Here is a 24,102-nt window from a genome sequence, read left to right as displayed (position 1 = left end):
CGTTTGAGAAGCTTTAAAAACGCTTCCCAAACTCCTGCTGACAAAGCTACTGTGAACGTAGTCTTCAGGTCAGTCCAGCAAGGAGTCAAACCACCTAGTGATTTCCCCTCACTCTTGGCAATTCTATAGATAAGAACTCCCAAGTCCCCAGGTCTACACATGTTGCAATTATGAGGGGCTCCCACTCTTCCTGTTAGGTTTTTTAAATTCCTGTTTATGTAATAAGAGGATCTAAAAACACAAAAAGGGTGGGAGCACTAAACCAATAAGAGGTTCAGCCTGCCGGGATTCATCTAACTATAATATCACATGAATTCCTATAAATTTGTATGGGAATGAAGTACTCAACAGCAAAGGCCCTTAATACCAATCTTCCCTTGCCTCTGCCAGGACCTTGGCAGACAGCAGGGCTGGGGATGGGGAGCAGCTGCTTGCATCTGGAATGTGCGGATGACTAAAAAGCCTATCAGTACAGCTGCAGCAAATAATTTTTAAAACAAGGGGCCTGGGTTGGTGAAAGGGTCTCTTTAAGGCAGTGGTACTCAACCTTCCTAATGCCGCGACCCTTTAATACAGCTCCTCATATTGTGGTGACCCCCAACCATAAAATTATTTACCCAGTAATTATAATTCATGAGTGTCGTTTTACCTCCAATACTGCTGCTTTCAACACAGTAGCTGCTTTTAACAGAGTAGCTGCTTTCAACACAGCAGCTGCTTTCTACACAGTAGCTGCTCTTTACACATCGGAAATATGTGTTTTCTGATGGCCTTAAGCGACCCATGTGAAAGGGTTGTTCGACCCCCAAAGCGGTCGCGACCCACAGGTTGAGAACCACTGCTTTAAGGGAATGTTAAGTCATCTGTACTGTAATCCCTTCAGCAAAGATGATTTAACCTGATGCCAAGACATTTGGTCCTGTGTCTGACCACTGTAGGATCCTAAAGTAGTAGATTCTGTGGTGAAGGTAAATCTTTCAGTTCTTTTGTTAATTTATATCATGGTTGTTGTTATATGGTTTTGTCTTCTTTAAAGTATACCGGTATCTTTGACAAAGCTCTAAACTGCCCCTGGGAATGCAGTGCATAGCAGGTAACTCTAGGTTGCTTGCATGTAGATTCTGGAAACGTTGGCTTTGGATAATAGGCAAGAGTAGTAGATTGTCCTTTCCTCCTACACGCACCTCACTATTGGCTGCTTACTATGATTTGCAGACCAGTAGCAAGGTTTGGAGAGTAGGGGAAAAACTACAACTGAGTATAGGTATCTGGTGCTTCCTGCTGTACACTCCAGAGGCAGCCCAGAAGCTTTGCTGTAAGTACATTTTTGCTATAAAGGACTGTATTTGTTTTTTTAGAACCTCTCCTAGCCTTTGTGACACCAGAATTCTGACTTGTAGATAATACGGTGTCATCCTTCTGAGCCGTGTCAGGTCAGGCCTGCTGGTTTTCATCACCACATGATGTGCTACTGCAGTACTATATCCTGGGAAACTTCAGGCAGTGTTCTATGGTAAACATTGGCAGGGGGGCTTTTCAGGTGGAGAAGGTGTATACATCCCAACGCTCTGGGTGTGGAAAATGTGTAAAGCCTATCATGAAAGACCAGGGTGGATTTGATTTAAATCACGATTTAAATCCCTAGTCAGTAAGGCTTGATTTAAATCCTAGTTTTCTACATAAAGACTAATTCTTGCTGGTATAACTTTAATATGCAAGTAGATGAAGATTTTTAGAATAACAACTTTTCATATTAGTTTTTTTATCCCCAGTTTAATAGGTTAATCATTCATATTTGGACAACTTTTCTGTTGTACTTAGGAAGGAGAAAAATAATCATTACCATAATAATAACAATTTAAATAGATTTATTCAACTGAAACAATAACATTCCAGCATATGTGATTTGCTTAAACATCCATGTTTGTAACTAATTTGGCTAAACAAAATCTATATATTTTAAGAAACTTAGACTGTCAGCCCCTTCCTCCTCACACTTAGTTTCACTTTCTTCTTGTGCAGATCTATTCCACTCCAAACAATCAGAAAATATTGTTTCTATTCTATTCACTGAACTTCTTGAAACTTAGCAGTGAAGGGGTTGATTCTGTATTCATAGGTTTGTAGAAGTTAGGATGAAGGTCTTTTTCTTAACTCTGTTCATGTTATAACATTTTTGCTGTGAAGAAGAGGCATGTGATCTCCGCTGAGTCAAATTCAGTTTTGAGAACTGCAAAAGTAAACCAACATCTGTGATAATATCTTGTAGGCAGAGAAACTGCCCAATAATCTTACAAAAACCTCTGGAAGAGCATGACATTGTGAATGGATTCATGGAATTTATTTACCAAAAAACTTAAACATATACAGCCTTATTCTACATAATTAAAAAACTAATCTTTATTTCATGATGGAATAACCTTTGGGTGGTAATATATTTTAATCAAAAAGGATTTTATTAAAAAAAATCTGATTTAAATAAAAAAAAATACGATTTTTTTTTTTTTTTTTTTTTTTTATTTTTAAAAAAAAAAATCATTGATTTTTATCCACTCTGTGAAAGCCACATGGGGGAGGCAGTTTTTTACCTAAATCTGAAAATGCTAATTGCCTGACCGTTATACCTGCCCAGGACAAGATCTGAAAAGTCAGACAAAATGCAGGAATGCTTGACCTCTTATTTTTGCACAAACATTCTAGGGAGGATTGCAAACAGGTAGGGAATTGCATTTTATCGCAGAAGAGACATGAATGCCTCTTCTGGAATGAAACCTGCCTGTTCGCAGCATCTTATTTTCTGAGTTCAGATCCACTTTAAAAAAAAAAGCCCTAGTGTGCTAAACCTGAAAGATTACCAGTGATTCTTTTTTCTGACCTATTTGCCTTTTTAGTTGATAGATTATTACAGGTTTTATTATTTGTATGTAATATTCTTGAACCAAGAGGTTGTCTTTGCCAGGTGAGACTAGTTATCCCTTTTCTACAGCAAGTCAGTGAGCAGTATGAAAATCTGGGAATGACCTGAATGTTGTTGGTAATAATGTTACAGGCTATCCCAGTCATTTTTGTTTCCCAGCCTACGTGGGGCACATCACTCTGTCCTCTGTAATCCCATCACTACTGCAAATGCTAATAGGTTAATTGACTTCAGCCTCTGCCATCTGTTCCTTTAACAAAGATTTAGAATTACCATGTTTTGTGAAATGACTTTCCATTGAGCTCTTTCCTAGTGTTAGGATGATTGTCTGCCCTCTATAGACCCTCAGCCATGACACGACTGATGCGTGTCTACAGCTGCTGTGAATTATTTTCCAGGTCATCCCTGTGCTTTCCCCTCCAGAAATATTGGCCCTCCTGTTAGACTGGCAGCATTGTATAAAACAGTAGAGCACTGTTCAGTATCGGGATCCTTACTTTTTAATATATTTATAAACAATATAGGGTCTGGGCTTAAAAATCCCATTTCAGTCTTTGCAGATGACGCCAAGTTGTACTGTGGAATATCGTCCTTACAGGATGTCTCCAACTTACAATTCGACCTCAATGCACTGTGTAATTGGGCAACTATGTGGCAAATGAGGTTTAATGTTGATAAATGTAAGGTTCTGCACCTGGGGGCTAAGAATATGCATGCATCATACATACTAGGGGGGTACAACTGGGGGGTCAATGGTAGAGAAGGATCTGGGGGTTCTGGTAGATCACAAGCTTAATAATGGCATGCAATGCCAAGCCGCGGTTTCTAAAGCGAGCAAAATCCTCTCTTGTATTAAAAGAGGTATAGACTCCAGAGAGAGATATCATATTACCCCTGTACAAATCATTAGTAAGACCTCATCTGGGATATGCAGTTCAGTTTTGGGAACCAATTCACAAAAAGAACATTGGGGAACTGGAGAAAGTACAGAGAAGAGCAACCAAACTGATACGAGGCATGGAGGAGCTCAGCTATGAGGAAAGATTAGAGGAACTGAATTTATTCTCTTGAGAAGAGGAGATTAAGGGGGGATATGATGACCATGTATAAATACATCAGTGGTTCATATAGTGAACTCTGTGTAGAGTTATTCACCCTGAGGGCATCACAGAGGACAAGGGGGCACTCTTTACGTCTGAAGGAAAAGATTTAATCTCCAAATACGGAAAGGTTTCTTCCCAGTAAGAGCTGTGAAAATGTGGAATAGACTCCCTCAAGTGTTGGTTCTGGCCAGATCAGTGGATTGCTTTAAAAAAGTCCTGGATTCTCTCCTAGATACACAGAATATAACTGGATACTAACATTTATAGGTAAAGTTGATCCAGGGAATATCCGATTGCCTCTCGGGGGATCAGGAAGGAATGTTTTCTCCTGAAGGAGCAAATTGGATCTTGCTTTGCTGGGTTTTTTTGCCTTCCTCTGGATCAACTGTGGGCATAGAATGATAACTTTTTTTTTTTTTTTGAACTGGAAGGACTTTTGTCTCTTTTCAGCCAGACTAACTATGTAACTGGTATGCTGTCTTTACCCCAGTGTGGGCTAAATTGCAGGAAGATAAAATAAAGACCGGGTTATGTATCTGCACTAGCTGATTTAAAAGTATGTATTTTATAGCAACAAATTTGAATCTTGTTTTTAGGCTGGAACTGCAGAAATGACAAAATCTGTGGTAATGAGACCGTTTTCTAACATAACCTCTAATTTGGTTTCCCGTTAGGTTATTGGAGCCTAATTTGGAAAATGTAGTAAAGGAAAGGGACAGTGCTAACTGGCGTACCATCTGACTAGTTATGCAATGCCACTTCAAGCCATATGTAGCCAGTGCTGCGTAGGGTTGTATGGGGCGCAAGGTCACAGCTAGAGCTTTTTAGGTCATAGTGAATGGTGCCCCAGTAAGAGGTAATCAGTGCTGTGCTACATTACCGTCTCTCCCTCACCCTCTACTGCACACACCTCTCCCCATAACAGCATGATCTGTTTGTGCTCCATTTGTAATTAATAATGTAGGTTGAGGTAGCAGCTCTGCTCTGTCACATACCTCCAGCATGGGCCTGCCTATATAAGGACCGGGGATATGCCGCGCCACTGTTTCTCTGTCTTGACGCAGTGACCCCGGGAACACAGCATGTTTACACATGTAAACAAAACCTCCATTACTTACATTAGCCCAAATCATGCAGAGGGGGACTGCTACATTTTAATTACTGAACTGTCATCTCCAAGGCTGTGTGCCACCATGCCATCCCTCGTGATCCTAAAATAAAGCAGGCGTTGTAAGGACGTCTCCAGAAAATGTACCTTTTTTTGCTTGCTTTATACAGTACAAATGAGGTTGAGACTGGTTGTTAGGAAAAGCCACGTCGACAGACCAATTTCAAAATCTGAACCTGCATTTTTTGCACATAGAACTTTTCCAGCTCTTATGATTTTACAACTGGCTATAGGTGGAAAGAGTTTTGGTTTTATTCCACAATAGTTTGCTTCATGTGCAAAGAAATCTATGATTAGAAAAAATGGGTAAACATCAGAGTTAGAGCAGCTTAGCTACTCTGCAGGAAGAATGTCATTGTAGACTAGTTTATGGGGATAACTGCAAAAAGAACCCCCCAAAAAACAAAAAAAAAACCCTATTAGAGTGCATGTATGCAGTCTATGCACATTTACATATGTTTTATCTCTTCCAAAAGGCTGCAATTACAGAATAATACCTGTTGATCTGCCAGAAATCCACTTCCTGTTTGAGCTGACAACAGTGATTCTGCTACATTGAAATCCCAAGCAGTATTATCAGCATTGCCTGCTTCTCACATGCTGAGCTACAAAAACCCTCCCTCTTCTGATCTACTTAACATAATTAGGAGGTATTCTGTCGTCCAATTCTTTAAAAAATTACTCCATGCTCACATACTGAATTTTTTCCAATTTAGAGTCTTTTATTAGATGAAAAATTGCCTCATTGTAATTTTTGAAGGAAAGCCCGTGCTTACAGTACAGTCTTGGCAAATTAAAGTATTAAACCCAAAACTAAAAGTGTAATGTATTGTAGCTTACCAATCATTAGATGTTGTAACTGCATTAGTTTTCTTTTTTCTCCTGTTTTCACCTGGTGATCTGGCCATTAACATACCTCCTGTACTAGAGTGCCCCCACTGTGTACAGGGGACACCTTTGGACAGCAGCATTGTCTTTGAGGGAGGGGAGTGTTAGATGTAATAGCAGATTTAAATACACTTGCAAATTGAAGACAAACTCCAGCTTAAACTTTATAATTGGTTACATCAAACAGTTTTTTTTTTCTTTTGGGGTAAAGGTTTTACATGAAGATGATCATTGTAAGCACCCTTTCTAGTGTTAAATGGTTTGTCTCATCTCTGTAACGGATACATTCTGCTGGAGAGCTTGTTCTTTTGGAAAACAACAGACTTACTGGCTGAGAAAAGTTAGCGGGGAGCTCAAGCCTTCTGAAAATACGAGATTTCTGGCTGTGCCTGACTTCAGCATGTTTTAATCACAGTCCTGTAACAAACCTGCTATAAATGAGTGTCAGAAATTCCGGATCAGCAACTTTGAGTATTAAAATAAAAGCATCAGAATATCATCCAGAGAGCTAGCATTGTTAAAGAAGAGTTCATTAACGAATTGCCAACCGCAGATAGCCGAATGACGGCTGCACTGCGGCCGGCCAGTTCTGGGTGGGCGTCATATGACATCCTCCCAGAAGGCGCGCACCCGGCGATCTCCGTGATCGTTGTGTCCTACAGACACAGCGGCCTTTTACCACGTGATCAGTCGTGTCCAGTGACACGCTGATCACCGGGAAAATGCAAATGCCGGTTCTCGGCTGCACTTTCCTCACGCTGTCAGATCGTGAGGAAAGTACTGCCGAAAACCGGCAGTTGTCAGAGCGGGGATCGGCACCGATCATCAGGGCACTGATCACCAGTGCCCTAATGATTGGTGCCCAGCAGTGCCACACACAAATTCTGCCCACCTGTGCCACCCAGAAGTGCTACCCACCTGTGCCACCCACCTGTGCCCATCAGTGCCACCCACCAGTGTCCATCAGTGCAGCCCAGCAGTGCTGCCAGTCAGTGCCACCAGTCAGTGCCCAGCGGTTGTGCCAGTCAGTGCCCAGCAGTGCCACCAGTGATGTCAGTCAGTACCCATTATCAGTGTCGCCTATCAGTGCCACCAATCAGTGCCGCATATCAGTGCCACCTATCCGTGACACCTCATTAGTGCTGCCTATCAGTGCTGCCTATCCGTGCCACCTCATAAGTGCTGCCTATCAGTGCCGCCTATCAGTGCCCATCAGTGCTGCCTCAACGCACATCAGTGAAGGAGAAAAATTACCTGTTTGAAAAATTTTATAATAAAAACAAAAAACTTTTTTTTTTTTTAAAAAAAAATACATTTTTGCACATTTTTTTGCTTATAGCACAAAAAGTAAAGTGCCCAGCAGCGATTAAATACCACCAAAAGAAAGCTCTATTTGTGAGAAAAAAATGATAAAAATTTCATATGGGTACAATCTTGCATGACCGCGCAATTGTCAATCAAAGTGCGGCAGCGCTGAAAGCTGAAAATTGGCCTGGTAAATAAGGGGCTATAAGTGCCCGGTAGGCAAGTGGTTAATGACATCCTCCACTAATCTCTCATGTCCGTGTCCCTGTAAGAATTGTTGCAGAATTATTGCAGATTGAATGCGTGTTTCTCCATTTACTAATCTACATGCCTCTTATTTTTATTTCACTCTTATATTTCTGTGTTTGTACAATAACAAATATGGAAGTACAAGCTTTATATAAAAGTCAAAACACTACTTTAATGGTTCAATGTTTGAAGCTGTAGACTTTCTGTATTGTCTAGTATTTGGTTGTTTTTTCCGTTTGAAAGAGTTAAAGCAGAATTCTTATTTGTTAGTACTGTGCAGTGTGTACTGACATAGAGTACAGGAAATTAATGGAGGCATCTAATATAAACACAGGGAGTGGGTATCCCGGCTGAAGACGACATGAAGATGCTATCTTCTTTCTCTGTTTATAAAAGAAATGACCTTCCCTCCGCAATCCACTTGGCTTCAAGCCCAATTGAACCTTCAGTTTAAATGAGCAAAATACAATTGTTTGGTGCCTTAACAACAAGCAATGCTGTAATGGTTTGCTTTTTTTTTTTTTTTTTTAATAAAATTTGTTTTCTTTCTTTTAGTAAATCGGCTACACATATTCCAGGTGCATCAAAACAAAACTTGTTCCATGTCTTAGGACTCAAATCTTATCATAGGACTTGAGCTGCGTTGATCTGCACAATTGTTCTCTATGTACCTTGTTCACAGCATACAGTGTCTGCAGTTTTAGGCAACGCAGCCCACAAAAACACATTACAACATGTCAGACCGTTGCAATATGCTTTTGTGCATACAGTTAAAGTGGATGTTTTTTTTTTTTCTCCATAAAGTTAAAAAACGTAAACATTGTGACGGGTTGTTGATGCATTTCGAAGGGTGGGTGCACAATGCACACCAATGTGCATGTTATATCCCATACAATACAATATATCATACCCATCAGTTTATTTCTAGTACCAAAGGAGCTTTATTGAAAAAAGTTAACAAAGCAAATAATGATATGGTGTACACTGTGTAAATTGGTAGAGAAAGGTATATCAATGCAATCGTTAACCCTCGTAGGGGTCTGCATAGTAACTTAGAACAGTGTTGTCTATGACAATCGACAAAAACATAGTAGTCCCTTAACTGGGGTGACCTTCCGGCCTAGCAAGCATCAGTATAAACCCCACAGGGTATTGTATAATCAAAAAGATGGTGTTCATGACAGAGAAAGAAAAAAGTGTGTAACTCCATATATTGAAAAGCTAGGGCCATGGAGATCTGGTCTAGGGACACCCAATCTGTATAATATTGTGGGGAATGATGTCCAGCAGGCGGCTAGGATAAAAGAAGGTAAAATTTCCCTGCATCTAAAAGGGGGGTGAGAAAATAGGGAAAGGACAGATGGAGCAAGAAAGAATTAGGATGGGTAAAGGAAAGAAAAGGGGAAAGGGGGGGTGTCACCATCAGGGAGAGTCAGTCTTGTTCCCATCCCAAAAGGGGAGGGGAGCCGCAACTGTACAGGTCAAAAGTGGACTAGCCACGTAGTGAAGCTGTAGACTGGTTGATAGTCAAGCCAGGGTTGCCATATTGTAAAAAAAACTTCTTTTTTTTTATATTATATCTTTATTAGTTTTATAGTACAAAATCCACTTTATGTCAAACATAAAACACAAAAAAATTTTATCTTTTCCCAATCACCTTATTTGAGCTGAGCATTTGCTCTAAAGGTTACATATCTTTCTCAGTCCTTTAGTGGCTGTGGAAGCATTGCATCAAAATGTCTTAATATTAAATATTTCCTTATTTTTTTAAATCGTGTAAAGAACGTAATACCTCCTTATCTACAATGTTTTTTAAACATGCATTTCTATCCTTTATCCATTTTCCTGAAATATTATTACCGGGTGGGAAAAACTTTGTTCCCACCAACGGAACTGACAATGAATTTAACTTCTAATCCATCTGCTTGTGCATTTCATCCCAAATCCTCAATACATTCCGTGTCAAAGTGCGCGTGTGTCTCCATCCAGTGTATGAAACCTATGTGGTATCCAAATGATCCTATCTAGTGGGTGCCTTGCTAAGTGTACTCTCCATTTTTACCCAGATTCTCCCCCATGAATTATATATCCAATCTGCAATTCGTGATATTAACACTGAGTTATAGTATCTCTTGAAATCCTGCATATTTAGTCCCCCTTTTCTTTTGTTACTACATACAAATTTTTTAAGGATCCTAAAGAAATACCCTGGTAGGTATATTGGAAGCATATTAACTTTCTACAAGACTTTTGTTACTGTGATCATCTTTATAATATTTATCCAGCCTATCCAGGACAACTTTCCTGTAGAGATTCCCCTTAGTTCATCCTTTATCTCATTTATTATTGGAATATAATTTACCTAATATAGACTTTTTATGGGGGATGTCAATTTTATTCCCAAGTACTTTAAGTCTTTTTCCCTCCCATGTAAAAGGGAATTCTTTTTGTAAAATTTTTTTCTCTTCCTTTGTGACGTTAATATTTATAATTCACATTTTGAGGGGTTAATTTTCAGGTTTGATAACTCTCTGTAGTCTTTTAGTATTCTCATTAAATTTGGTAATGTTAATCTTGGGTTTGTGATATAAAACAGCATATCCTCTGCATATGCTGCCACTTTATGCTCGACGTCCCCTATCCAAATTCCTTTAACATCTACGCTGTTTCTTATGGTTGCTAATAGCAGTTCCAAAGAAACCACAAACAGTAGAGAGTGGGCATCCCTATCTTGTTCCATTATACATCCTAAAAATCCTTGATAATGAACCATTGACCTTCACTGCGGCTGATGGGCATCTATATAACTCTTTTATCCACTGCATCATTCTGAGCCCAATTCCTAACGTCTTCAATGTGTCTATCCTTAATTCCCAATCTACTCTATCAAAGGCCTTTTCAGCATCAATCGATAAGATGACCCTCAGTACCTCTACTCTTCTACTCTTTTGCAGGTTAAGCAATGATCTTAGCCCATTATCACTTCTTTCTCTACCTGGAATAAATCCCACTTGGTCTAATTGTATCCAGTCAGGCATCAGCTCTTTCATCCTTATTGCTAATACCTTCGCATATAGTTTTGTATTGATGTTTAGTAAAGATATAGGTCTGTAACTGGTACTCTAAGACCAATCTTTCCCCTCCTTAGGTATAACTGTGATATATGCCTGTAACGACTCCTCCCTCATCTCTGTATCTTCTCCCAATGCATTCATGTTTGTACACAATTTAGGGACTAGTTGTTCTTTAAATTTCTTATATTATCCCAAAGTAAATCTATCAGGACTGGGGCTCTTACCTGCAGCTGTACACTTCAATGCTAAGCTAATTTCGTCTTGTGAAATTATCTAAAGCTTTTAGTCCAACTTTCTCCAATCTGGGTAGACCAGCCTTGTTCAAATATATTTGCCTTTTTCCCTTTCTCTCTTCCTCTGGTTCTTTCTGGTTCTTAGATTTTTGTTCTGTATAAACCACTATAGTATCTCTGGAATGTACTTGCAATATCAGTGGCCGAATAAACCATTTATCCTTTTTTATCTTTAATTTTTTTCAATATAATTCCTCGATTTCTTTTCCCTCAGTTTCCTCACGAAGTATTTCCTAGGTTTGTTCCCCCGCTGATATCTTTCCTTTGAATCCCTATAAAAAAAAAACTTCCTTGTTTCTTGTTCCATGAGATTCTTTAACTCTTCTCTTTTTAGGATTATCTCCTGTTGTATATCTGTATCTATTTTATTTTTATGCAATTGTTCCATCTGATATAGTTCTTTCGTTAACCTAATTTTCTTACCCCGTTCTTTCTTTTTCTCTGCCCCTATTGCAATCAGTATACCCCTAATATAGGTCTTATGTGCTTCTCATACTGTGGCAACTTCCTCTCAGGGGGTCAGGAAGGATTTTTTTTCCCTGCAGGAGCAAATTGGTTCATGCTTGCTGGGGTTTTTTTTGCCTTTCTCTTGATCAACTGTGGGTATAGGATTATAACTTTTTTTTTGCACTGGATGGACTTTTGTCTTTTTTTCAGCCAGACTAACTATGTAACTATTTTTGTCTCTCATCTGATTTAACAATGGTTTCAAAGATCATCATCTTGCAAGTGTCTCCTGTGCAATGTCTGCAAAAATGTGCAACTTTGTTTCTCCACATTTTATATCTGGTATCCCATACAGCTTCTTCCATATAATTTCATTATCTTCATAATAATGAAAACATACTATCACGTCCCTTGGGGTGTCTGATGTAACTCTTTGGGATCTCCTTATCCTGTGCACTCTATTTTCAGCTGTTCCATCTCTTTTTTCCCTATTGTTGGATTAAACAATCTTCTCATAGTGTCCCATAGATCTTCTCCTTGAAACACTTCTGGTAAACCTCTGATCCTTAGATTGTTCCTTCTATCTCAATTTTCCAACTTATGAGAGCATTCTCTGTTCTCTTCTCATTTCCTTCACTTGCGCTTCTAGTTTAATTACTAGGGCTTGTTTCTCTAATTTCCTTTCGTTTCTTCCACTTGTGATAGGACTTGTCCCATTTTGCGGCGTAAAACCGCCATTTTACTTTTTATGGGGTTCTCTAATTTTGCAAACATTTCTACAATTTCCGATTTTGTGGGCATTTGTAGCCTTACTTCTTGCTGCTCCATATTTCTTTTTCCCCTTTCACTCTCCAACGTTGTGATTTCTTTATACTGATTCCTATCCGATACCTCAAAGGACAGTCTCGTTTAATCTCCGGTGCGATTTACTTCTCCATTACTGTCGGGGATTTGTTCCTCTAGGCTTTTCTCATGCAAAGGCATATACTTATTATTTTGCTTGTATTTAAGCTCAGTTGAGCAGATCTCCTTTGGCAGATCTACTCTTCATATTCTTTAAGTTGTACAATTACTTATAACTTCACGTACGAATGTATTTCCAGTTTTAATGATCCCACTTAGAACCTTTCCTCTCCTAAACTTTATAAGGGTTACAGTTCTCTGCTGTGCCCTTTTTTTCTCCTTCATCTTACACTTCCTGGGAACCCCCTCCTTTCTTCTTTTATGCTTACTTTAATAATATTCCATGTACACCGTCCATCAACCTCTGAGACCCCTAGCAAATTTCTGTTGTATCCACCTTTCTCCCAGCAACGTCAATTACATACACAACCTCAGCAATTCACTCACTCCTATGCCCTGCGTCAGCTGCTGGTTGTTTGTCTTCAGGGGTCTCAGGGGATCTCCTTTTGATGATGGGGGATTCCCCCAGGTGATAACTTCCACCTTGGATCTCTTTTCCCGACTCCGGCGCTGGCTCTCCTCAGCTCTGTCCTCCAGTCTCCCAGGGTCTCAGGCTTCCTTGCCACCTTCACCTGATCGGTCACATGGGTCTACCCGGCATCCTCCACTCTTCTGCTGGGTCTCTCTCCTCCTCCTGTCGTATAGTAGTTCGTGGACTTTCTCCAGCGAACTGGTCCCTCTGCTTCACTGGCTGCACCGGGCACTCCAGAGCAGGAGGGAAGAAAGAGGTCAGATGAGTACCATTACTTGGGGGGGCAGTGGGAGCTCCTAGCTCATGCAGCCATGCTCACGCTCCCCCCCCCCCCCCCCCCATACAAAAAAACTTACTGTGTCTGTCCTCCGAAACTGCTGTTAATTTTTTGTTGATAAAGAAACCTTGGATTCTGGATTTAACCACCTCAAACTGAAGGGGAGGGGAACATTCACACACATGCTATGGTCTTCTTGGCTGCCACAAGAAAAAAATCCAATCTGTAATGTCTGCGTGGAACATCTTTAGGCGGTCAATGGAGTAGAGTTTCTCCCAGATTTTTCTGCAGGCTAATTTGTGTAACAGAATGAAACATATTGTAGACTCTGGTCCACAACCGATGGACCACAGGGCAAGACCACCATATATGGAACATCGTCCCCTCCATTTTGCAACCTCAGAGGCAATGCAGGCTATAACCCGGCACATATTTCGCTATCTGCGCAGGGGTAAAGTACCAACGGGAAAGCACTTTGTATGAGTTTTCCAACACCAGTATGTTGCATGAGCATCTCAAGATGGCTTGCCAAATCAGCACCCAGTCATCGATTGATAAGGTTTCTGCGAGATCACAGTCCACTAGTTACAATAGGCAGGCAAGGTTTCAGCTACATGGTTCCAAATCTACGTATAGATAAGAGAGAGAGGGTGCCTTTAGTGTTAGTGGACGATTTACAAAGGCATTCATACTCCATAAGAGTCTTCGGGGAGTCAAGATTACGCATCAATGGGGCAATACAAGATTTCATTAGGGGGAATCTGGTGATTCTCGCAAAATTGCACAAACAAGCACAGGCCTCGCATGACAGGCTTGTTTGTCCATTATCCCAGGGGGAAATAGCGGGCAATTGTCAAAGGAGAGGTAAGCGGGGGGACATTAAGCCTACTGAGTATTTAAAGGAGCCCCATATTCTCAAAGAATGGGTTAAATCAGGTGATTTGGTTCTGGAAGGTGTGGGGGAGCCAGATGAGAAAATAGAATGGTATCAGATGTATATCCAAAGTGTCCAACATGGCCCAGAGAGGTAAATCCTTGCTCAAAAAAAATTGAGTTAATGGGGTGATCTGAGTGGTAGTGTAGTAGTGATGAACATTCGGAATCCCAAGGACTCCAAGAATCCATGGGCGGTAGAGCAAGTGTCAAGACAATTGTGGATGTCCCAAGACTCAAAGTTTAAAATCTGGCTTTGTAATGTATGGGGTGAGATGCAGATTGGAAGTACCCAAAATAGGTAAAATCGTTTCGACAGGTAAGATGTTTTAAATGCGTGCACTCAACCAAACCAGGACAGAGACATGGTATACCATAAGGATAGCATTTTTCGTAGATGTTGGAGAAGCGGAGGGATGTTGACCTGATAGAGCGAATTGCAAGTAGGCGTAAGTACTAGCCCTAAATATGGAAGCGTGCTTGTCAATTGAAATGGGAAGACATTGCAGACTTTTTGTTTTAATATACCTAGAGTGTATTTAGCTAAATTCCTCTCCGCCACACCTGGAGTTACATTCAAAATCAGTGCAGCTGCATCTGTGAATTAAGAATCTACAAGGCCAACAATGGCTTGTGGTTCTCAATGGACTGCGAGGTGAATGCACTTGTAGGCCATTGATACTTCCTATGGCTTTTAAACGGTCTGTACAGAGGTACGGGTAAGAAATCTGGAGAACATTTCTGCAGAAGCCCACCATTGCACCCATGATCCACTGATCAGTTTTTACATTGGTCCAGCTTGGATCATTGCAATTATGTATGTGCCATACCTGTGGGATCCCCGTAGAAGCTGTAGGCACCACTGCTACCGTGATCTCCATTAGCGCCCGGGCCTCATGCCGAGTGGCTGCCGTACTACTTACTGAACACAAGTGATCGCACACTTTGCACTGGCGCCAAGCTGGACCAATGTAACTATGTAAATACTGCCATACCTGGAATTCATCTAATGAGCCTCAGGAAGACTTATTATAACTGAAGAAGCAGTTTGGAGAAGCTTCAAAATGTTTTCAGCCATTGTAGAACAAGTCATTTGAATGTAACAAACTAGTATTAGATATATCATGACCTGGATAAATGAGAACCTTCACAGTTCTAGCTTAATTGGGCTTTCGGAAACTTTTTACTCTGAAAGTTAGTGTCAGACAAGATGACAGGTGATTGTTAAGAAGTTCATCTAAACTCTGTGATTACAATAATTTCCAACCTTAATCAAAATAATTCTCTCTTCCTACCCGCCTCTCCCGATTCTAGAAAACCACCACTGATCTCTTGCTGCCCACTCTGCCGCCATTAATTATTAGGTCACATAGGAAGGAGAGTAATTGGTACAAAGTGGCCTTATCAGTATGTTTTATAGGGTAACCTTTGGAGATAATGCTTTTGATTTTCTGTTTCATTGTATTAGAGTGATTTAATATGTTTTTCCAGAAGAATCAATATAATTCCAATGATGCTCTTACAAGAGAATATCCTTGTCTGGCAATTACATTTTTTTTCCAGTAGAAATTTTTTATTTAGAGATGTACAAAAAGATGCAGAAGCACAAAGTTAATACACAATAGAACACATTGCAGAGTGCATACAATTCACAAAGTCGCAAAGAAAGACATTGCTAGGAAATTCTAGAGGAGGAATTCAGTTAGTAACAGAGCAATTACAGGCCGTCTGTATTGTAACATAGGGAACATCAGATCCTACATTTTGGAGGGGGGTGGGGTAGGATAAAGTGGGTTGGGGGGTTTGGGAGGGAAATTGGATATAGTCCCACCCTATTCCATCAAGAGGACCACCCAGTAACATAAAACAAAGGGGAAGCAGCTTCAGAATGTCGAACCCTGTGCATCAATTCAGTTAGCCTAGACTTTGTCAATTTTTTTGCGATGGTTTCTGCTAGCGTATGTTAAATACAAAGGAAGAATCCCATTGATCGTTGTCTGCAATTACACAATTTAGGTGGGGAAATTTTATGAAAGGATTTGATTGTGAAGGGGTTCTTTTCTATTTGTACCATATTTTTTTTTTTTTTTAATGTATCCAGAGTGCTTAAAGTTTTGCACTGCTCCTCCTGTGTAGTCTGTGGACAGTATGGTCGGAGGGAAGCTGTATCGTTTAAAGTTGGAAAATAAAAATTGTTATTCACTAGAGTAGAGTGTGGCAAGATTTTTATTGGTTTCCAATATGGAGAATCCCAAACAAACAGCCTATGATGGCTGTTGGTTTAATTCTGGTTCCTCCATGCATTCTGCTTGTATTCTTATTGAGAGTCACTAGAGGTATGGGAAACCATAAAGTCAATGATTTCAAAGGAGCCTGTGATGTTTTTGGCACCTTTTTATTTGAACCAAAGAGGAACTTCACAAGTGTGTGTTTTAGTCCCCTCTTACCCATAAAGCTGGGGTATCTTAAAAAAATATATATTTACATCCAGCATATCCAACGGTGGTCTACTGGGACCCATCACTTCATGCTGCAGAGTAGGTCCCTTTTTGCCATCTGTGCATCTGGTGTCATCAGGAGCTGGCTGTCCCATCTTGGTTCAAGCGGTTGGCCCCCTGATGATGTGCCAGCAAAGTCTGCCCTGCTGTAGCCACTGTGTTGAACCTGATGCCCCCTGAGATATGTGATGTGCATATCCCAGGAGACTTCAGGAGTGGAGGGGATATCATTCTTGCCTAGGCAAGAACTAAGGCAGGGACAGGCTGGAGCTTAAAAAAACAAAGTGGAAAAAAGTCTGTATTGTAGATTGCAGAGGGTGGAGGATTCCAGTAAAGTTTATTACTGTGAAGGTTCATTTTCATTTCTGTGTTATATACAGGAGTGTGTGCGTCTGTCTGTCTCTATACAGAAGTAGCAGATGTGGTGAGAGACTGCATTCATGTGCCTCTGACATCATCAACATGCTTGTAAAAATCTTGCTGGGAAGTCGGTTTCTTTTGGTATAGGCACACCCCCAGAACGATGTCTCCCAATAACCCTTTCCTGCGCAACGTGTAATATTGCACAGGCAATAGTATTGTTTGCTGGAAAAGAAATCAATGTATGAACGTGAAGCAGGACAGAGATAGTTGGGAATCGGCAGCGTTTTGTAGTCCATCAGGAAATTGGGCAGAGCTGACAATCCTGCTAGGAATATTTAGTGCTGCAACAAGCACTTTGCTGCCAGTTAATAGCAGGAAGATAGGACCTCACTGGTTTTCTGGCAAAATCAACAGGTATTTTCCTGTTTTCCACACTTTAAGGGTTGAAATATTGAAAAATGTGCTTATATCACACAATATTTTTTTTTCTGCCCAGACACACTTTAAAAAGATTGTAGATTTGCTTTAGAGAACAAGTACCACTTCAGGGAACCTCATAAACTATTTGTAATAAGCTCTGTTGTGGTTCAGCACTTTGATTCTTGGATCACAAGGGCTTCTCCCTGCAGACAATGACCACATGGCCCCACCAAGTGCAGAAATCTCCCAGCCCTTCCTTGTCTGCTCAGTGTTTTCCCAAATAAACATTGGGCTGCATTAGCGTAGAGTTGTCCTGTGTTGCCTGGGACCATCGCAGTGCTGGTGTATATCTTCAATGTTGCCTAAAACACACAGACACTTCGCTTCAGTTCCCAGGGATCAGTTTTACAATGTTCAAGTGCTAAGCTTGGCTGCTCTGTCAAAATCCATTTTTTTAGATCTTAATTTAATAAATGAATAATCCACTATTTTCAGCCAGTTGCTAGGTATAAGATTATATGACAGGATTCCAGTTTTCGATTCATTTTTATTTAATCGCAGTTGTCCTTTCAATGTACTAAATCTAATTTGATCTGTAAAATGATTAAAGTTTGTCCATCAATCAAATTCATCGATAATAGGGTGACTTTGTTTTTTTCCTTTCCAAGCTGGTTGCAAGGGAACCCTATAAACTATTTGAAATGAGCCAAGCTGTGGTTCGACACTCTTCTGTAAAACTATATAAATTAAAATAATCACAAGAAAAATGCAATGTGTGTATTCAGCATTACGGGTAAAAGTAAATTGCATAAAATCCCATTCAGACTGGGAGAGAGAAGGGCAGCCCTTGATGCCAATTAGGTGTGCTGCAGATATATACACTAACAAGGTCATTGCTTACTGGAGGAATCGGCAGAGGAGTGAGCTCCTACGTCTACTGCTGCTCCTTCACTGTCCAGTCACAGGTTGTGGGCAAGGGAGAGAACCCAGCTATATTTTGTAAGTGAAGAAGAGAAACATCAGGTCACCAGGTTGGCTGTAATATCTGCCAGGGCTACAAAAAAATAATCAGACAAAATGATCTGCCTAACATTTCATCATCTGTGTGACTTTTGGTAATTCTGTGGGTTTTTTTTTTCTTTATTTTAACAGCAGCCATTAACTTGGCAAAACTGAAGCTCTTTCGACACTACTATGTGATGGTGAGTATTATTATTATTATACAGGATTTATATGGCGCCAACGGTTTGCTCAGCGCTTTACAATATAACGGGAGACAATACAGCAACAATACAATTCAGTACTAGAGGGATAGGAGGGCCCTGATCCTTGGAGCTTACAGTATGAAAGATAGGAGGAACTGAAGGAGGGGACAGTAGAAATGCAGGCTGTGTTCTGTATGTTGGAAAATACAGTAAAAACTGAATATTACACTGGTTCATTATTTTATAGTATGCATGTAATTCCTGTGCACATTGTGCCTGACTCCTAAAACTATTTTTTTTTTTTTTAGCAAGAATGCAGTTAACAATGGGGATGGCTGCAACATTTGACCAAAAAGTTGATACAGAATAATAGTCACATAACAGTACAATTTAGCGTCCAAGTAATGAGATGGTGTCCAGCATTACGCACTGTTTCACGCGGGTGTACTGTTCATGACACGTGTGCAAAGGGTTGTAGTTACCAGCAGGAGAGGCACAGTGCAGACCGCCTGTTCAGATCAATGACAGATGGCTGCATGGATCACCAGTGCATATAAAGACAGCTTTTTGGTTGGGTATACGGAACGGACCAAGGGAGCGGGCATAAAATTAATTCCCACATGGGTGGGCATAAAATTACATTTTAAACTTTTTATGCAGACAAAATGTCTACATCTCTGCATAATGGACAATGGGAGCGGGCATAAAATTAATTCCCACATGGGTAGACATAAAATGACATTTTAAACTTTTATGCAGACAAAATGTCTACATCTCTGCATAAGGAAAATGGTTGAATCAGGTTCTCTCAATTCCACTAAGAATTAAGTGCAGCCAGTATGACATTGCTTTTCCCTTTTTTTTTTTTTTTTTTTTTAATGTTATTTATGAAGCACCAAACAGAAATGTGATACTCGTATATGTAAAATGTTTTTTTTTTTTTCTTCAAAATGATGGTCCTCCTATGGTGGCCTAATTTCCTGTGCCAGATCATTAACACCATAGTCCTCGGCACTGTGTCTCCTCATTCGGCTCAGTGGTGACATCATCCTCCATAATACTGCTCTTGTCTCCGGAAGATAGTGCTAATATTGCATAGAGGTTTATCTTTCTGCTCCCTCCATCCTCCTAGCCTCAGAGCCTGCCCACTGCCTCAAAAGGAAGAAGTGCTTTTAAGGGAGGGCAGGTTCATATGACAGAAAACAACACTTTCTAGCATCCTTTTGTTTTTTTTTTGTTTGTTTGTTTTTTTGTTTTTTTTTTTACATTACATTAATTTACTGGAATAAAAACCATTTGTTGTATGGTTATTGTTGGAGGTGGACTATATACTTTTAGGTAAGCAAGGCACTATCTATGCATTGCAGGCTTTGTGAGTGCAACATAATAGTAAAATGGGTAACGCTGTAAAGCTGGCCATACACAGTTGGATTTTTTTTCATTCAGCCTGCAAATTGAACTAAATAAGTCTGACAGTTTTCTCCATCCCGCTGTGAATATTGCTGCTGCTGATTGGGTCATCTGACAGCTGTCTGTGCGGCAGCTGTCAGAAAATCTGATCAGTGGCTACATCTGATTTGACATTTTCTTGACATTTTTCCACCCAGCTCATTCAATTTTTCAATCAAAAGATGTTGGAAGGAGAAAAGGCAGCTGACAGGGCCACCCACATAGCGAAGTTTGGCTGATTCATCATGCAGGAATTCACATAGTTTCTACTAAAAGGGGTAAAATGGACAGGGGTCAAACTGCATCAAAATTTTGATTTCACCTCTTCTTAAGCCGTGAGTCTGACATAAATTCCCACGTTGCCTTGGATTACTGAAATGTGTGCACATGTTCAATGGCTGCTGACAAGACTATTCATATCCTACAAAGGAAGGGAAAGGTGAAGGAAGAGGAGATTAATCTCACGTCTTACAGACTGCACCACGTTTTCAATCAAATTGTTTTTATTCTACGGTAGAGATGTCAATTTTTCTGCATGCGTTCTGCAAGTGCACAACAAAATCAGTTGTTCTCTATGTGCCTTCTTCACACCACAACACTAGTATCATGTGCAGATTTATTCTACACTGGAATCTGCAATGTGTATAAAACTCATTGCAGTGCACATGAAAACTGATGTCTCTGCAAGTGAAATCTGTGCATCAGTTTTTCTGCACTTAAGATGTGAACGAGGCCTTAAAGAAGGTACATGGGGGAATTCAAAAAAAGGAAGGAAGGGACAGGGATGAGGAAGCAGTGGTGGACAAGAAAAGTACTGGATGTACACAATGTTTGTATGTTGCATTTACAACTGACAGACTTTAAAGTGTAACTAAACCCACAACAGTAAAATCAATCTGTATGTGCAGTAAAGCATGCTTGTTATACTCACTGTGGAACCTAAGGGGTTAATCCTCTGCATTGTGTAAAAATGATGTTTTATCCTGTCTAATCTGATCCTCCCCCTCTTCCAGTGCCCCCCCCCCCCCCTTATCTCCTGATAAGACATATTGGGTGGTGTCACTCTGCACATGCTCAGTTTGGGTTGTTTTTTTTTTTTTTTTTCTTGGGAGAGTGCATGTGATCAGCACAGGGCCAATCAGCACTGTCAAGACAGAGGTCAGGCATCCTGCATCCTCTTGGAGCAAAATGAAAGCTCCTCCTACAAGCTTTAACCAGTCCTCGGCCAATTTTAGAAGTCACAAGACTACTCTAACTGTTGATGGGAAAAAGTTTTTAGCAGTTTATATTTACTAAAATAATTGCACTTCCATGTTCTGTGTACTATGAGAGACCAGATATAGTAAATGCAGGGTCCTGGGTTTAGTAACACTTTAAGTTGGAGTTACAGTTCAAAGTAAAGCTTTCCTCTTTCTAAATCTAATATAAGCAATATATAATCTTAATACATGCATTTATGGATGCCTACACATAGACCTTTTCATCTTCTGGGAGCATGGAGGATTCTGGGTATGCAGATGCCAACTTCTTCACACTCCCAGAGCAATGGGCACCTCTCTATTGACCAGAGGCACAGTGCATCGCCTGCACCCCACGTCACCCATCATCCTCCCTCCTTTATTAACAGAGGAGGAACTAATGAAGGATGAGGTAGAAGATGATGAAAATGTTTTAGTAGAAGGGGACACAGAAGAATCCTCATCTGAGAAATCTACTCCTGAAGAATTCCAGAGTCAGGGTTTATTTGAGACCCAAAAAGGCCTTTGTGAGTTTTCTCCCAGAAGTTGCACTAACTGATTTGAAATTACCACTTCCCGAGTCCTCTTCTCCAAAGGTCTAAGGATTTGGATTGTGGCGGTCGCCACAAGATTATTATTCCTTCCCTATACAGCCTCATTTAAAGGATGTTTTGTATGAAGACTGGGCTCACCTTGACGTCTTATGATGTCCTCCCAGAAAGCGCCCCCGGCACTGTCAGTGATCCCTGTGTCCCACGGACACAGCTGATCGCATGACTAAGTAAAAGACCAATCACAGCAGCCTTTTAACACGTGATCAGCTGTGTCCAATACAGTTGAGGATTATCGGCAACACTTTCATCAAGGAAAGTTTTGCCGATAACCGGCAAATGTCATAAAGGATATCCGCACTGATAATCAGAGCACTGATCATCAGTTCCACCCAGCAGTGCCGCCTGTCAGTGCTCATCATTGCTACATATCAGTGCAGCCTCATCATAGTTACATAATTAGTCTGGCTGAAAAAAGACAAATCAGTGCAGCCTATTAGTGCTGCCTATCCGTGCCACCTCGTCAGTGCCCATCAGTGCTGCCTATCAGTGCAACCTCATCAACGCACATCAGTGGAGGAGAAAAATTACTTGTTTGCAAAATTTTATAATAGATACAAAGAAAAACTTTTTTTTTTTTTTCAAATGTTGTGCTCTTTTTTTGTTTATAGTGCAAAAAAGAAAAACCCCAGTGGCCATTAAATACCACCAAAAGAAAGCTCTATTTGTGTGGAAAAAAATTATACAAATTTCATATGGGTACAGTGTTGCATGACCACGCAATTGTCATTAAAAATGGAATAGCACTGAAGGCTGAAAAGTGGCCTGGGCACGAAGGTGGTAAAGGTGCCCGGTAGGCAAGTGGTTAAAAAGTGTTAGCAGGAATTTGGGTTCAATTTCTTAGCCAACTCCATCAAAAGCTGCTAGTGCACCTAAAACTACCCTCCCCCCAGATGGACAGTGCTGCTGTGCAAAGATGTGTCTGTTGCCCCTCTATCCAGACTGGAGGCACACTTAGAAGGGAAGTGTGTGTTACTGGATGGATCACCAAATGAAAATAAAGGAAAAAAAGCCTAAAGAAAGCAATCACATCTAAGAGTTGTTAGGCTACAATATATTACATTTTTGGTTTTAAAACCACTTTAGCAGAGTAAAGAGACAAAAAATCAGCCTGATTAAGCTGTCTGGCAGGACCGTCTGGATCACAAGAGTGACACAACTGAATTACATCTGATCTCGTGACATAATTAATATTTGAGTCACTGACTCCAAACAAATGTGTAGCTCCAATAGTTCTTACATAGTCTTAACCTCTTGCCGTCCGCCTGCTGTTGATAAACGGCAGGGCGGTGGCAGTCCAGGGGCGGGTTGCCGTTCATAAACGGCACCCGCATTTTCTAGCTTTGCGCGCTCCCTGGGAGTGCGCAGCACCGCGATCCGGTGCCCGCTGTGTCCTCCGGACACAGTGAAACACCGATCGTCGGACGGGACCTCTGTACGAGGTCCCGATCATGTGATCACTGATTGGCGAATCAGTGATCACATGCAAAGTAGTAAGCAAGATGTCACTTGTGACATCATTGCTTACTACGTGTGAAATCTGTGAATGATCACAGAGGTCACATGGTACAAGGCTATTCACAACAGCCTTGTACCATGTGACAAGCTGTGACCAATCACAGCTCACTCAGTACTTCTCAATGACTGCAAGAATGCAGACAGAGAGAAAGCGAAATGATTGCTTTTACATCCTATATGGGTGTAAAAGCAATCAGTGTAAAAAAAAAAAAAATCTTCATCACCCCCCACAAGTAGTACAGTGTCACCATGGTGACACTGTACTGCTAGGGTGACAGTATGTAAAAATAAAAATACAAAATAATATAAAAAAATAAAATTAAAATGTAAAAAAAAATGTTTAAAAATTATAATTTTTGGTTATAAACTAATTTGGATTTTTTTTTTTTACTAAAAAAATAACGGAATAAATTTTGGCCAAGATTTATGATGAAATATTATTTATTTGCAAAGTTTTATTAAAAAAAACACTTTTTTTCAAAATTTTTGGACATTTTCATTTACATAGTAAAAAAAATAAAAATCCCAGCGGTGAATAAATACCACCAAAATAAAGCTTTATCTGTCTCAAAAAAATGGGAAAAAATTCAAATGGGTACAGTGTTGCATGACCGCGCAATTGTCATTCAAAGTGTGATAGCGCTGAAAGCTGAAAATTGCCCTGGTCAGGAAGGGGGTGAAAGTGTCCGGACAGGAAGTGGTTAATATCAC

At 40.3% G+C, this 24,102-nt stretch overlaps 1 protein-coding gene across 2 annotated transcripts in view; it reads left to right on the top strand.

The window, feature by feature from the left end:
• Positions 1 to 24,102, top strand: part of GPR107 (G protein-coupled receptor 107) — a 147,467-nt gene that overhangs the window by 101,086 nt on the left and 22,279 nt on the right. The window contains exon 15 of one of the 2 annotated variants that reach the window (XM_089669048.1): positions 18,526 to 18,572. In XM_089669048.1, coding sequence (XP_089525174.1) covers positions 18,526 to 18,572 — 47 coding nt within the window. Of the gene's footprint in view, positions 1 to 18,522; positions 18,573 to 24,102 lie in introns of both variants that reach the window. The other variant, XM_089669047.1, reaches the window with a different exon arrangement.

The sequence above is a fragment of the Staurois parvus genome, unplaced genomic scaffold (genome assembly GCF_062004578.1).
Source record: "Staurois parvus isolate SC_StPar_1 unplaced genomic scaffold, SC_StPar_1.0 ptg000068l, whole genome shotgun sequence".
NCBI classification, from domain to species: domain Eukaryota; kingdom Metazoa; phylum Chordata; class Amphibia; order Anura; family Ranidae; genus Staurois; species Staurois parvus.
The sequence above is the reverse complement of the archived record's forward strand: the minus strand, read 5'-3'. Positions and strand labels throughout refer to the sequence as shown.